The following is a 17,311-nucleotide window of genomic DNA, read 5'->3' on the forward strand; positions in this document are numbered from 1 at the left end:
AATTTAGCCCTGTCTATTGTCGGATGTATCTGAGCCACGATAGACCTCGAATTTACTTAGGGTTAATGTTTTAAGGGTTCGTGTCTCAAATGCATAGAGAAGAGTCGAATGAATGGAGGTGGAAACAGGAGGAGGATGTTGTCGTAGGCATGTCGAAAATCTACTAAGATTAGGTAGATATCTATATCGTGCTCTTAGTCTTTAGTAATATTTGCTTTAAATTGAATAGCTGTAGCTATATAATTTGCTCTGTGAAGACTCAATCTTTTGTTTATGACTCATGTATACACTTCATGGCTCACACAGAGTAAGGGTATGCCTCTTTAATTTTTGCATTCGAATTTATATTCTTTCTTGTGGATTGGGCACATAATGGGCTTTTTTCCAGTCTACTGGAATTTCTTCTGTGTTCCATACGTCTGCTGTTAGTTTATGAGATCTCTTTGTGAGCGTGTATCTTCTAATTTTGGAAGTTTTAGCTGGTATGTTGTCAATACCTGGTGCTTTATTATTCTTCAGTTCTTTAATAGCATCCTTTATTTTCCGTATTGTGGGTGTTATTCTAATTCATTATTCTGATTCGGAATTCTCTGTTATCTCCAAATCCGCTGCTGCATGAGCTTTATCAAAGAGAATTTGTCCTTCGGTATTCCTACTAAGATTTATGGTGGTTTATATCCCTGTATGAGTTATTTTAGGTATTTCTGTGTTCCTCTAATGTTACTCCAATTGAAAACTTTCTATATTTTTAGTATTTGGTCGGTCTCGTATCTCCTCTTCATTTTTCTGCATATTTTACCTGGCTTTCTTTGTTCCTCGTCAAATTTTCTCGTCTTTCTCATGTTCATTTTGGAGTACACGTAAACGTAATAGTGTTATAGTAATCCCAATATAAAAGGTGGATCTAACAGTTAAATACTGTACTAATACATAATTAACCAATTTATTAAAAACATTAATTTACTACAAAACTAAACAATAAATATGTCTTAAATAAAGAAACAACCAGTAACCAAGTAGTATGTTCTATTTTTGATGATGCTGAGTCTGTTGTCGGAACACTGGCATATATTACTCTATCGTTAACTGCTTGAACAGGTCTAAAGTTGTGATCTATTTTTCCAGCGTTACCGGTAATCAAACGGAATACTTGTAACTAAAAACAAAAATAAATATCAATATATTACTGTTTTGTCAGTCTCATCTTATCTGGTAAAAAGGATACTATACATGATCAATCAATCAGAGTTACAAAAAACAAATAAGTCAACTCGTGACCAATAATGAAAAATACCTATAAAATACCTAAAAGTCAGAACAAAAAAAAATAGATAAATTAAAGACAGCTTATGTTTCATTTCGGTAGCTCAGGCGGTAGTGTGCTTGACTCGAGTTCTGGTAGGCTGGGGTTCAAATCCTACCGCCGGCAAGAACAACTAGATATTTTTAAAAAATGTTTATAGGCCCCAGGTCGACTCAGCCTGAATAAAATGAGTACCTTGGGTAAAGCCAGGGGTAATAATAGGCGGCTGAAGCGAAGCACTGGCCCTCTTACCTTCCTTGTATAACGTAGACCCTAGATAGAGCAGACTATCCTGCTATAATCCCAAAGCCACGAAAGCGGTATAAAACGGGAAACTATTATTATGTTTTATTTCGGTTCAGAGATGATCCATCACCCCCATACGTCTGTTTCAATCTTTCCAGACCCCTTCAGTGGGGCTACATGAACCGAATCTGAATCGAAACGAAACCAGCAGAATCATAAAAATATTTTGCGTATCGGACGCTGTAGCGACATCTATTAAAGAAACGAGAAGTACCAGATGTAAACAATAAATCTGAAAATGGGTAAGAGTTCTGGTTTTTGGTTCCGTTTCGATTCAGAGGTGTCCATGTAGACCCACTAAAGAGGTCTGGAGAGACCGAAACGGTGGTATGGGGATGGTGAATCATTTCTGAACTTAAATGAAACAGAAGCTGTCTTTAATTTTTAATTTTACTCATATTTTGAGTACCTACACGGAATCAACTTTCCTTGGAATTTTTCCTAGACGAATAGACGGAATGTGACTCCATATTAGTGATGTAACGAATATTCGTATTCGCATATGTTTGCATATCTGCATTGACATTCGTATTCGCAAAATTTGTGCGAACGTTTTACGAATATGAATATCAGAAAAAAAATAATTTGAAGATAATATTAGGTTAAAAAATCAAAATGTATTCACTTCTCATCTTCTTTTTATTAAGAAAAGGTAATTTAACCTCGTATAATCACATTATCAGGCCTTCACTTTATTTTATTATTTGGTATTATGTAATAAAGCTTAAGATTTGGAAATGGATTTTTGGAGAAGAGCAGCAGGAAGATCTAACAGAGAAAGCATTACCAACGAACGCATTAGAGATATATTGGGAATCAATCGAACAATCACGGATGAATTATCGACAAAACAACTTATCTGGTTCGGACATATACAAATAATTGAAGCGTTTATTTGAAAAACAACACATCCATTTTTAGCAAATTCGACTTTACGTATTCTTCTCATAGAATAGTAGTTTCTTTACCCATCTGACACATTCAGTTGCGTAAAAATCTCAGATAGTGCGGCAGATTCGTGCAATATATTATAAGAATTGCACATTTAATGATACAAGCGTATAATTTGGTCCACATATACTGCACAAATAAAGGTTCAAATTTAGATATGAGGCCATCTCAGATTTTGCCTTTTACAAAAATGGCGGTCATTCAAAATGGGCGACTATACATATATGACTAATAGCACGATATCTTTTGAATGAAAAGTCCGATTTCAACCAAATTTGGTACGTAGGTTCGTTTTGTGATTTACAAGATCGATGCCATAAACTGGAAGAATCGTTTTACCAGAAGTTTTGTTTTTCCTGGTTTTTTATGTAAAACTATTTTATATTATGTAAATAATTTATTTTCAATTTTTTCACCCTGTATATATTAATTTTTCAAAATGGTAATACCACTATTGAAAAGAGCGTAAGAATATGTTTTAGGAAATATTTTGAACCTTGTAGTTATGTTAATTATAATTACCATTTAATAAATGCATAACGTATCTTCACATGTACCTACATATATGTGGCAGATTCGTGCAAATATTATAAGAATTATTGTACATTTAATGGTAGAGTCATATAATTTAGAAAACATATACTACACATACAAAAGTTCAAATTTAGATATGAGGCCATCTCAGATTTTGCCTTTTACAAAAATGGCGACCATTCAAAATGGCGGCTATACATATGTGACTAATAGCACGATAACTTTTGAACGAAAAGTCCGATTTTAGCCAAATTTGTTATCAAGTTTCTTTTTTTGATGAATAAGATCGAGGTCTTGAACCGGAAGAATCGGTTTACCAGAAGTTGTGTTTTTACTGTTTTTTATGTAAAAATATGATGTTGTTTTTTTCAATTCTTTCACCCTGTATATATTAATTTTTCAAAAAGGTAATACCGCCATTGAAAATAGTGTAAAAATATTTTTTAGGAAAGATTTTGAACTTTTTAGTTATGTTAATTACCATTTAATAAATGCATAACGTATCTTCACATGTACCTATGTGCGGTAGATTCATTTTGAATGCCTGCCATTTTTGTAAAAGACGAAATCTGAGATGGCCTCATATCTAAATTTGAATCTTTGTATGTGTAGTGTGTGTGGTCCAAATTATATGCTTTTACCATTAAATGTACAATAATTCTTATATTATTTGCACGAATGCGCCGCACATAGGTTCATAGGTACATGTTAAGATACGTTATGCATTTATTAATTGGTAATTAATATAACTAAAGAGTTCAAAATATTTCCTAGAAAATATTTTTACGCTCTTTTCAACGTCGGTATTAACTTTTTGAAAAATTAATATATACAGGGTGAAAGAATTGGTAAAAAAACATGTTTTCACATAAAAATCAGGAAAAACACAACTTCTGGTAAATCGATTCTTCCGGTTCAAGACCTTGGTCTAACACATCAAAATAAGAATCTATATAACAAATTTGGTTGAAATCGGACTTTTCGTTCAAAAGTTATCGTGCTATAAGTCATATATGTATAGTCGCCATTTTGCATGCCCGCCATTTTTGTAAAAGATAAAATCTGAGATGGCCTTATATCTAAATTTGAACCTTGATGTGTGTAGTATATGTGGTCCAAATTATATGCTTCTACCATTAAATGCACAATATTCTTATAATGTTTGCACGACTTTGCCACACATAGGTACTTGTGATGATTCGTTATGCATTTATTAAATGATAATTAACATAACTAAAAAGTTCAAAATATTTTCTACAAAATATTTTTACGCTCTTTTCAATTGCGGTATTACCTTTTTGAAAAATTAATATATACAAAGGGAAAAAATTGAAAAAAAAAACATATTTTTACATAAACAACCAGTAAAAACACAAGTTCTGGTAAACCGATTCTTCCGGTTCACCATATCCCTCTTGTAAATCAAAAAGAAAACCTATATACCAAATTTGGTTGAAATCGGACTTTTCGTTCAAAAGTTATGGTACTATTAAACACATAAGTATAGCCGCCATTTTGAACGGCCGCCATTTTTGTAAAAGACAAAATCTGAGATGCCCTCATATCTAAATTTGAGCCTTTATATGTGTAGTATATGTGGTGCAAATTATATGCTTGTATCATTAAATGTGCAATTGTTTCACATATCGGCCGCACTAAGATGTCCGGAATAAACTACATAGAACATTTGGACAGTTTTAGAAAAACAACGGATGCCTGGGAAGTTTTTCTTGATTCGTCAAACTTTTAATTTTTGGACAAGTGTTGTTTTCCAAATAAACCCTGCAATTGATAAACAATGAATACCAAAGCAAATAATAAAAGGGCAACCAGAAGAAAAGGGAAATCGAGGTAGACCGAGAAAGAGTTGGAGCGAAAGAATATATATATTCGTATGAACTTTACACATTGCTAAAACATACAATAGATTGTAAGAATATAAATGGAAACATTAAAGGCGGATATTGCTACCGTGGAGCCATTCCATTGCCTCAGGAGTTAGTTCGTGGATTTCGATTAAGCTTCCTTCGAATCGTGTGCCTGGACATTCTTGTGTAATGTGGTGGACTGTTTGTTCGGCAGCATTGCATTTGTCACATAGCGGGCTGTCTGCGATGCCCCATTGGTTAAGTGATTTATTGCACACTCCATGACCTGCCCTGATTCGGTTCAGATTACACCATTCTCGGCGCGGAAGAGAGAAGCCGTTGAGTTTGACTGTGGGATTTCCTATTAGGTGTGCATTGTTCACTTCTTCGTTCCATTCGCTTATCCAATGCTCATCGATTGTGAAATTGTTTGGAAGATTTTTTGCTGTTCTTATTGGCGGGTTTCGAGATCTCAGCCGCAATTGGCCCTGGTTTAACTGATCTATGTCGGTATTTATTGGCAATGAGGGATTCTTTTGAGGGCGAAATAATAAGCAAAGAGCTGAGAGAAAGAAACATTGAAGAGGTTCTATAGAACAACCAGACGAAGTGAGGATCGGAAGTCGGAAAACGGCAGAGAACATTATAGACTGACATGTAAGAGTATGTATATGCAAAACAAAAAATACATTTACTTACTTGTTCGTGTGATAGCGGGATGGTTTGAGCAAATTCAATCCACGTTACAACTTCTGAACATGGAGGAGTTGTTAAGGAACCTTTGTAAGTGAAGTACGTATCTCTATCGGTGGTAGTAAAATCATTCAACGAATCAAAGTTGACTATTTCCACACTGGAGTTCATGTTCTCTACCTGTGGCAGCTCCTGTTCAAATTTTTCGTATTTTTTGTTTTCTAAAATAGTAATCTAAAAAACAAAAAGTAAATGTATTTTGTAAATCCTATTTATTTGTGAATATGAAATAATATTATATATTTTTAGTTTTTGTGTACGAATAATATTAATAAACGTAGTGCATAGTATACGATATCCGTTGTCCCCATTGTTGTTTAACCTGGCCTTAGAATATGTCATGCGGAAAATATATCACAAAATCAAACCAGACATAACTGCTCGGGGAGCAAAAATCATACTCGCCTTTGCCGATGACGTAGACGCAGTAGCACAAACAACATTAGAAATTAAGGATATTTTCTCGAGCTTTGAAGAAGCTGCATTAAACGTCGGTCTCAAAATAAATGAAGACAAAACAAAATACATGGTCGTCTCAAAACAATAACGACGGCGAATAAGGCAAAACATTACTATAAACGATCACAACTTCGAAGTGGTTTAAGAATTTAAATATCTAGGAGCAAAAATCACAAATGACAACAAATTAGAGCGAGAAGTTGAAACGAGAATAATGACAGGAAACAGATCTTTCTTTGCAATGTAACATCTAATGAAGTCAAAACTTCTTTCACGAGGTGCAAAAATCCAGATATATAAGACCGGGTGGGTTGTGATTGCGCGGAGCGGTCAAATACCTCCTGCGGTTCTCTCACTCTAATACCCGCAAGTTAGGTCTTCCTCCTTTCTAACCGCTGCGCGCAATTGCAATCTGCCCATAAGACCATAATACGACCAGCAGTCGCGTATGGAAGCGGAACATGGACGCTAACAAAAAGAGAAGTTAATACATTGCTGGTGTGGGAACGTAAAATCCTTCGAATGATATATGGCCCTTGCAGAGACAGCGTGACAAACGAACGGAGGTGCAGATACAATAACGAGCTAGAGTCTCTATTCGGAGAAGAAAATCTAGTCAGATATATAAAGGCCAATAGACTCAGATAGGCAGGGCATGTGATACGCAGTAACGACAATCGCATTATAAACAATGTGTTCTGGGAAAGGCCAGATGGAAGAAGGTCTGTAGGGCGGCCTAGAAAAAGGTGGAAAGATGCAGTCAAAGAAGATCTAGAGAAAATGGGGGTGCGACAATGGGAATTAGTGGCACAGGACCGACAAACATGGAAGGCAATAGTAAACGCGGCAAAGACTCACGAAGAGTTGTAGCGCCATTGATGATGATGATGATGATGATAGTATACGATAGTAGTATAAAATAGAAGCATACAATAATTTTTGTAACTGATCATTTTGTTTCTCCTTTTTGTAGTTTCTTCTCCTATCGGAGGTTGGCCATCATCACAGCTATCCGTACTTTATTGGTGGCTGCTCTAAAAAGATCTGCTGAGCTGCAACTATACCATTCTCTTAGGTTGCTAAGCCAGGAAATTATTAGTCTTCCTATAGATCTTTTACCCTTAATTTTACCTTGCATTCTGAGCCTCCATATCTCACATTTCGCACCTCTGGGAATGTGGCCTAAACATTCCGGCTTTCTTGTTTGATGTTCTCTATGACCTCGCAATCCTTTTGTAGCCTCATTCTCATAATGGTATTATTAGAATCCTTCTATAGCACAGCTCAAATACTTCCAACTTATTTATTTTATCCACTTTTAGTGTCTAACTTTCTATTCCATACAACAAAGTCGAAAACACGTAGGATCTTAAAGCCCTTATACTCAGCTCCAGAGGAAGATCTCGAAGATCTCTTTTAATAATGCTTGTCTTGCAATTTTACAGCGTGTTATGATTTCTCTAACTTGGTTGTTGTTTTCATTTACCCAGGTTCCCAGATATTTGTAGTTATTCACTTTTTCTAAGTGTTTTCCCTCGATATCTAGCCTTCCTACTGTATGTTGCTTAGAAATAATTATGAATTTGGTTTTCTTAACGTTCATTTTGTAGTCCATATTATTTTATACTGACTTGATGTACTGTTTACTAATCTCTGCAGTACTAAACTGACTGCAAAAAAAGAGAGAGGTGTCGTCTGCGAATCTTATGTTGTTCAAGATCTTTATATTGAATTTATCTTTATTGCTAATCATTTTACTCGTGGCTATTTTAAATTGCAATTCAGGTCCTCAAGACTTTTATCTATAATATTCGTCTCCCTCCGAGGTTTGTACAGCTTTTTCTAATATAATATTATATTTTATTTTTCCGTTAGCTCTAAAATCCTTTGTTGGTTTTGGTCTATAAACGATCGTACTCTAATCTTATCTATCTATCTATCCGGTTTGTCTCTAATTCTGATTTCCCATAACTTTATACAACGCTTTTTAAGTTTTCCTTCCAAGTTGATCGCAGTGCCGTAACTACATTTATTTTTTTATTGTTAAACTAAGCTATAAACACATAGTGTTTCCCGTGGACACTACATGCCTTTTAACGCATGCTACGTAGAAATTGCCTCGCTTGTACTTGTACCTACTCTACTAGGCCTGGATCCCGCGTACAAAAAAAAGATGAAGCAAGCTGAAAATTTGATAATAGCTTAACGATGTCTCGTCGGACAAACTTTGATGTATGGAAACACTGGAACAGGGAAAGTTTTAATTGTGGAACAGTTTAAAAATTTGGAACGTCAGATTACGAAAACTTCCCTTGTATTTTGTCGGACAGAACATCCAATTGATTTGTTACCCTTTCATTAAACTCTCATGCAAAAATCAGACTGGCTATTACTAACCAACACGATTCCTGTCATTTGACATGTTCTTCGTGTTCCACTAATTAAAATGCCCATTTGGTGATAAACACCAGTCTGATTTTTGCATGAGAATTTAATGAAATGTTAACAAAGCAATTTTAAGTTATGTCCGACAAAATACATGGAACGTTTTCGTAGTCTGACGTTCCAAATTTTTAACCTGTTCCACAATTAAAACTTCCCCGACAAAATGTCCACAATCAAAGTTTGTCCGACTAGACACCGTTAAGCTATTAACAAATTTTCAGCTTGCTATTAATCATCTTTTTTTTTGGTACGCGGGATCCAGGTCTATACCTACTCGTCAGTACTCGTTGGATTTTAAATGGGGGATCATAAAAAACATCACTCAAACACTATGTGTTGATAGCTTTATTTAACAATAAAAAAATAAATTTTTAGCAATGCAAATAATCAAAACCGATATAATTTGACTTGAACTTTCAAATAGGATAAGCAGAATTGCTATTTTCTTTCATAATCAAAAGTTATTCGGGTTCAAAAATTGCAATTCGATTTTTTTCAAGTTCAACCGCGTTTATCTCGAAAACTATGCATCCTACGAAAAAACTTACAAGAACATTTTTTGCTTAGAATGGCCCAAAAAATACAAAAAATGTTTTGTTTTGCGAGAAATCGCTGTTATGTAATTCATCAAGTTCTTTGTTTATAACAATCTTATCGACATCCGGATCCACTGTTACCCAAAAATTCGTGTTCTACGAGTCAAAATACATTAAAAATCTTGGGTAAGTCCATCTGAATAAATGAGTCCGTTGTACTCCCGCTGGCGACAGGACTAAATGTATGTAAGCCTTTTTTGATACTACAGTAGACTCGCGATTATCCGAGGTAACTGGGACCGTGATTACCTCGGATACGGAAAAACTCGGTTAACACTGAGATTGGTTATATTGATAGAAAAACACGTAAATAATCATAACTGTGGATATTTTAATGACAAAATTAATACAGTACTGTCTGTAAAAGATAAAAATAACATTTACCTTATCAATATTACTGTTTAAAAAAGTCTTTGATTTTGCATAAGCTTTATTCCTCTTTTTGATATTGAGGCGGCGATGTTGCGCCAAGGTTGAAAATTGTAACTCACCAGTTATGACTTTTGCCTCGGTTAACTGAGGGGCTCGGATGACCGAGTCTCGGATAATCGCGAATCTACTGTATTTGATATTTGACAGATCTAGTTATTAGGATATGCATATAAATTTTGATAATACTTACATGATACAAAAAAGAGAGAACTGTTAATCCGTCGTCGTCAGCAAGAGCATTTGAAAAGTTACCATAATCTTCCTTGTAAAATACTAAATGAGTTTCTAAAGGATAACTAAAAGAAAATAAAAATAATAATTTAACAAAGCCAATAATAATAATTGCTATATTTCACTAATAGATTTCACTAATTTTGAGTCATTTTTTGCTAAACTTAAGTGGAAATGACCATGGGCGCCCATATAAAATTTTTTAGGGGGGACCAGACGTGAACATGTTGCACATTACATTTTGTATACTTTGCATGACAATAACTAGTTTAAAACACCACAAAAGCTAGAGCGCACGCCCTACTGCCTATCAGTATGGGTGCATATGGAAATGACATCAAAACCAAAATTAATATTTGAGTTCAACTTTACAATACGCGCCTATTGATATATCACATGTAGTTCGTAGTAATTCGAGAATAGAGCATGCAGACTACTATGTATTTTTTCACGATTCATATGCACGATGCCTGATTTATCCAAATGCGCAGACTTTGATGTTTGTTGATATAGTACTCACAAGAGCGAATTACTGTGCACACACGAATCATGTTCTTTAGGAATAGATTTTTAACGAACAAGACCCTATACACTATTCGTGAACTGCCCGTGAATCACGCATCGCGCATCACGAATGCATGCAGTCTGTAGCCAGCTTTAGAATATCATATGGGTTTCTAACTTTCTGAGCGTTTCTTCTTCTTGTAAAAGCTATTTTAGGCAAAACAGTTTGTCAGTACAAGTCCACTTTGTTCATCCTCTTCCGTAACTTGGTTTTCTATTCTTTCTTTTATAGTCTTTCCTTAAAATCTAGAAACAGAGTTTGTTGCACTTAGTCCCTTATAGTTTGTTGCCCTTATAGTTTGTGACCCTTTCTTCTGTCACAGTAGTTGCAGTAGTGAGTCCCGTTCATACGAGACATACTACATAAAATCTTTTCAACCTTTTAGCGGTATTAGGCTCATATGAACTTTTTCCTTAAGTTGTATCTTTTGTTCCTTAAGACTTAAGACAACATCTAAATACCCACTACGAAGTAAAATCGAAATTGATGGGAAAATAATAAAGCAGGAAGCAAGGTTTAGATATCTGGGAATAGATATATGTAACCAGTTACGGAGATGTTGAAGAGGAAGTACGACAACAAAGCTTAAAAGCAAGTAAAGCGGCGGGATCTCTTAATGACACAATCTGGAAAACAAACACCTAACACAAGACACAAAAGCAAGAATCTATAAAGCAGAAATTAGACCTATATTGACATACACGGCGGAGACAAGACCTGGACACATCTAAAACGAGACGACTACTAGAAACAACAGAGATGAAAATACTCCGACGAGTATCAGGGAAAAGTCTGTTGGAGAGAAGCGAAAACATAAGAAGATCATGAAATGTAGAAGACATAAATGGATGGGTGACAAAACGGAAACAGAAGTGGAACGAACACATTAGTAGAATGGCAGAGGATAGGATAGTACGAATAGCACGAGATAAGTCACCAAATAGACGAAGAAGTATTGGCAGCCAAGAAAATGATTGTGCGATAATTTAAACAATTTAGGAGGCTAATATTGAAGAAGAAGAAACAGTCTTTAATGCCTACATACAAGAAGGAAGAAGAAGAAAATATTTTCTTAAGGATTTTTATCCTGCTATATTGTTCTCCATGCTTCGCTTGCTCTAGTAGCCTAAGCTCTGGTCCATTTGTTTTCAGTTATTGTACCACGTTCCATTTTTGGCCCTCGGCACTGCTTTTTTGACATCTTTATAGCATCGTGTGTAGTATATCCGATCTTCTGTATCTTTTGTCATTAACCATGTGTCATATGGCCCTTTTTTTTCCTGCTACCTTTACAAAGTCCTGTTTTGGGTTGAGTAGCGCCAAAACTTACATACAAGAATGATACGTATGTGGATGTTAGGATAAAAGTAGCAGTTATCAATGGTCAGGACAGAATAACGAGAACTCACCACAATTCAAAATGGTAAATATGTTGACAGAATCAAATATATTGCTAAAGGAAGTACGTTAAACGTATTAAAATTATAATTACAATTATTGTGTTTATTTTAAACCAATCAAGTATCCTTACCTTCGATTATTTATAAGATTTTCCGATCCTTCATGATCGTCTTTACCCCAGTGGAAGTGAAGTTGTTGAAAACGGTAAGTTCCATTTAGTGGTCCTCCTCTAATTTTTGGTATATCGCCTTGTCGAATCGACAATTGTACTAAAAATTGCAAAATATGTGTTGTAGAAAATTCGAAATTAGTACTATAAGCGGTGTACTAGTAGTACCATCAGTACACTATCACTAACGTGTTGATTTATTATTTATTTTATTATATTACTAGGCATGTAGCAGGTTAATTAGATATAGTATTTATTAACGATGACATACAAGCTTTTATGGACAACCGTAAAATATATTGTACCTATAAATAACTTAGCATTATCACGTTTTATTATAACAAAGTCACAAGAAAAATAATACCAGTACAAACAATAAATAAAAAATAGATTTGGACAAACTGGGATCCGTAGGTATAAGACAACTCCGTAGTGTACCTAATCTGGAATAATTTTATTCTCGTATTTGGAGTAGCGAATGCGGGTTATGCTAAAAAATTACAAGCTGACTGTAGGGTTCTTATACAAAAAATTCTTACCTTATGTAACTGGTAGGTCTAGAAGTCTTCAGTTATTATTAAGGTGAGGAAGGAGGGATAAAGGGTTAACTTATTTTGTACTATAACTGAACCGGCGTTTTTTTTTGTCTACGAGGACTACCGACACTTGTTAATTGCCTACGACCGACTATGTTCCAGGGCTGCTTAACAACGACCCTTTTACTATTAAAATCGACTACAGGATCTGGACAAATAAATAGACCATGTAGGTACTTAGAATAAAATCAATATAATGAGGCCAAAACATCCTGCCCCCGAGTTTATTTTTAAAATAAACGAAAAAAAAAACAAAAAAATTAACGAAAACTAATTAAATTTTAATAATATAAGTCTACACATGAAACCATCACCATAAACTAAAATTTGAACTATAAATAAAAAAAATTCCTCTCCAGTTTATTGACTGGTTAGAGGACACAGTTTAACGACTGGGCGCATATAACTACCGTGCTTGGTTCGCACTTTTAAAATTCGAACAATCCCATCTTTTCCAGGATACAAAGTCTCTATGACTTCCAGCGGCCAATGCAAAGGGATAGTTTCATTTTTTATTACAACTACCATTCCCTCTTTGGGAGGATTCGAGTTAGTGTTCCATTTTAAACGAGACTGCATAGAAGACAAATATTCTGAATGCCATCTTTTCCAATAATGTTGAACAATGCAATCTAGTAAATTATATCTTTGCAAAATACTCATATTTTTATCAAGGTCAATATCCATCGAGGGTAATGACACTAAAGGTTCTGTACATAAAAAATGCGATGAAGTCAGCGCGACTGGATTTTCAGGCTCGTTACTTTGAACAAAAAGAGGACGCGAATTTAAAAGACACTTGATTTGTGTCAAAACAGTTAAAAATTCTTCTGAAGTAAGGATCTGATTCCCCACAACTCTACTTAAATGAAGTTTTACACTTTTTATATTGCTTTCCCAAATACCACGGAAGTGACTGCCATAAGGTAGGTACGTTCATTTTCCAAGAAATTTTGGTATTATTAAGTTCCTGTTGGAATGCATCTTTATAAGTTTTTGAAGTAGTTAATTGATATATCTCATCGAGGACTCTTTTGGCACCCACAAAATTGGTGCCATTATCTGAATATAAAACCTTACAATTTCCACGGCGAGATACAAATCTTTTGAAAGCAGCTACGAAACAATCTGTAGATAGCGAGGAGGCTAATTCAAGGCATTCGTACTTAGACAAACAAACAAACATGCGTAAGCCTTAATTTTGAGTTTTTACGCCACGATATTTCCCAATACTAATGGAAAATGCACCAGTATAATCTACACCAGTGTGTAAAAAGGCTTTTGATTGATTGACCCTTACGGCGGGTAAGTCAGCCATCATAGGATAGGTAGGTTTAGGATTAAGACGAAAACAACGATTACATCTCCATATTCTATTTCTGATGGCCTGACGACTAGATAGTATGCAATAATTGGTTCTCACAAGATTTTGCTACAAATACTCTCCAGCATGTAAATGCACTTTATGGAAATAATCTATTAACAAAATGGTTAAAGGATCGGCAATGGGCAACAAAATCGGATGTTTTTGTTCACAACTACATTGGGAGTTGGACAAACGTCCACCTACTCTAATTATTTCATTCTCAATAAATGGATTCAAACGACGTATTTTACAACGAGATTTTGAGAAAAGGCTTTATATTCTCCAGAAAAATGTTTTTACTGAACAGCTCTAATTAATTCAATTTCTGCAATTTTTAAATCAAATATAGATATCAGTTTATTTAAAGGTAATTTTCTAAGAAATCTCAATACGTATAGTGTGTAATTTAAAAGTTTCGACCAACTGGAAAAATATTCAATAAGATTATATTATAGCGGAGAAATTACACGAGTGATATTACCAAAGAAGGTTTGTGATCTATATTCAGAATCACAAATCATAATTTCCTGTCCGTTGACAAACTGAATAGGCTAATATTCTGGCTCCAACAGTAACCAATTCGGACCAGTAAACCATGTGGGATGGTTGACTAACGAAGAAGGAAACAAACCTCGAGAGGCGCAATCAACAACATTTTCCTTTCCAGGAACAAAAAACCAATACTCTGAAGGAACCGTCTTATGAATTGTGACAACTCTATTTTGAACAAATAATTTGAGATTTTTCTCTGAGGATTTTATCCAATTTAAGACAATCATGGAATCACTTAATGCAAATATTTTATCAATATTATGTCTAGGAGAATAAGTTTCAACAGCATATGAAGCTTTGAGAGAAGAAGCGCTCCACAAAGCTCTAATCGAGGAAGAGTTATTTTAGACATTGGAGATACTTTACAATAAGAGGACAGTAAAGTAACTTTAACTTGACCTGTACAATTAACAACCCTGGAATAAACAATGGCGGCATATCCAGCAGTACTTGCGTCTGAAAATCCTACAAAATACAACGACTAATTAGGTGTAACTGCTATATGACGTGGAATTTGTATTTTGTATAAGATATGAAATTCATTTTGAAATTTTCCCATGCTATTTCGTTTCTTTTGGTACAGTACCATCCCAATCTACCTTTAGAATCCAAAGTTTTATTATCAAAATTTTGAGCAAGAGGGTTATAGGAGATAGGAATCCCAAGGGAGCAAACATACGAGCAACAAGTGAGCATGTTTCTTTTTGTACAATGAGTTGATGAGGGTATTTCTAACCCAAGACTAAAATTGTCACATTTTTCTTCCCATTGTAATCCTAACACTTTGGAGACTGCCTTGTTTGGAGATTGTTTGGTTTTAAATAATTGGAGGGGTTCGGGTATTGTCGATAGTAGATCGTCTGAGTTCGACATCCATTTGGTTAGTTTAAAACCACCTTTTTGAAACAAAATCACTAACTGATTGTGTGTAATTATAGCTTCAGAAACATTTGGAAAACTGTTAATAAAATCGTCTACATACATATCTCTTAAAATTGGGATGATAGAATCCGGAAAATTTTTATATTCGTCATTACATAATTGTTTAATTACCCTGAGACTAAGATATGGTGAGGATTTTACTCCAAAGGTTAAAGTATTCAATTGGAAAATAGAAATAGGATCATTGGTATCAAATCTACACAAAACTCTTTGAAACGAACAATGAGATTCAACAACTTTAACCTGCCTATACAATTGTTTCAAATCAGCGACAATTGCGATTGGAAAAAGACGAAAATTCAACAATATTGTGGTAGGATTATTTTGCAATTTTGGACCTTTATAGAGAATTTCATTTAATGACGGTCCTTTACTAGTTTTCATAGAGGCATCAAAGACTATTCTACAAGGAGAGAAAGTACCATCTGATTTAAAAACACAATAATGAGGAATATAATACAACGAATCAATGGTTTGAATGGGAACTAAACTCATGTGGTTTTGGTCTAAATAGTCTTGAAAGATATCACAGTAAATCTTTTTAAGTTCTGGGTTTGTTTGGTGCGAGGTGAGTTTTAAAGGACAACAATATATTTTTAGTAAGAACAAAAGAATCACCCAGTACATTAGGATCATTTTAGAATGGCAACGAAACTGTGTATCTACTATCTGCATCTCTAGATACATTTTCTAAAAATAAATTTTCACAAATTTCATCTTCTGATGAACTCCTAGTAATAGTGGGCAAATCCTCTAATTCATACATTCTTTCGACTAAGGAATCTAAGTTCAACAAAGGGTTACAGACGAAAGAAAAATATGTGTGGATTTTTTCAAAATTTGGTTCAGCTGAGCCCATGACTACATAACCTAAACTAGTTTCAATAGCTGATAGAGAACCTTTGCACGAAACTCTATTACAACCAATGATAATTGAAAAGACAGATAAGCCTAAAATACTATCTATCTTTCCAGGAAAAAAGAAATGCTGGTCAGCTAAATTCAAGTGTTCTATACTGTCAATACAGTCTTTATCAACTGGTTGATCTGGCAAATTATTAGAAAATTGTGTCTATAAGTAACACTTCTATAGCATATTGTATTTTTTATTAAAATGGGAAAAAATAACAATGTTGGTTTTACCTATAATCGGCGTTCTTGAGCCTCCTATACTAGGGACTGTCAAATTTAATTTCAAATAGCTTAGACCTAATTTTCGGGAACAGTCAAAAGTAAGAAAATTAGCAGAAGAACCACTACCTAATAAAAATCTAACCTTTGAGCACTACCCCATTTATCAACAACTTTAACCATTATTGTCCCAATCGAACTCAATAGAGACCAATAGAACTCAATTCTGATTAATTTGGGATATTTTTAGAACGGCGGACATGTAAACTAGAAGGATTATCAGAAGAACCAGAGGCAGGCTCAGTACTAGTGGAGGGAAATGAAACGTTTTCATTATGCCGAGTAGTATTTGGCTTATGCAAAAGTGAATGGTGACGAGATTTACACTTAACACCAGAAAATTTTGACGGACAATTGGATATTCGATGCTTTGAAGACAATTTAAACATAAATTATTTTCCTTCAGTAAGTTAAGTCTTGATTCAAATGGTAGCCCTAAAAAATGCTTCTTCTTCTTCTTTTGGCATCATAACCCTGGATGGGTCTTTGCCTGTCTGGCTATGTCCTTCCATTCAGATCTCTCTTGGGCCCTTCTCCTCCATTGTCTTATACTCATGGTTTTCAGGTCGTCTTCCACGTCATCATCCAACCATCTCCTCCTGGGCCTTCCCTTTTTCCGCCTTCCTACCGGCTTCCACTGTAACATCTTCT

The 17,311-nt window shown here is 34.7% G+C and overlaps 1 protein-coding gene across 1 annotated transcript in view; it reads right to left on the reverse strand.

The window, feature by feature from the left end:
* Nucleotides 1–924: 924 nt before the first annotated feature.
* LOC114337471 (carbonic anhydrase 1) overlaps nt 925–17,311 on the reverse strand; it is an 80,981-nt gene continuing 64,594 nt past the window's right edge. Inside the window, exons 4-7 of the mRNA XM_028287912.2 lie at nt 11,975–12,113; nt 9,838–9,943; nt 5,662–5,889; nt 925–1,156 (exon numbers count right to left, since the gene is read on the reverse strand). Coding sequence (XP_028143713.1) covers nt 956–1,156; nt 5,662–5,889; nt 9,838–9,943; nt 11,975–12,113 — 674 coding nt within the window. The 3' untranslated portion in view covers nt 925–955. The remainder of the gene's footprint in view (nt 1,157–5,661; nt 5,890–9,837; nt 9,944–11,974; nt 12,114–17,311) is intronic.

The sequence above is a fragment of the Diabrotica virgifera genome, chromosome 5, assembly GCF_917563875.1.
Source record: "Diabrotica virgifera virgifera chromosome 5, PGI_DIABVI_V3a".
Classification (NCBI taxonomy): domain Eukaryota; kingdom Metazoa; phylum Arthropoda; class Insecta; order Coleoptera; family Chrysomelidae; genus Diabrotica; species Diabrotica virgifera.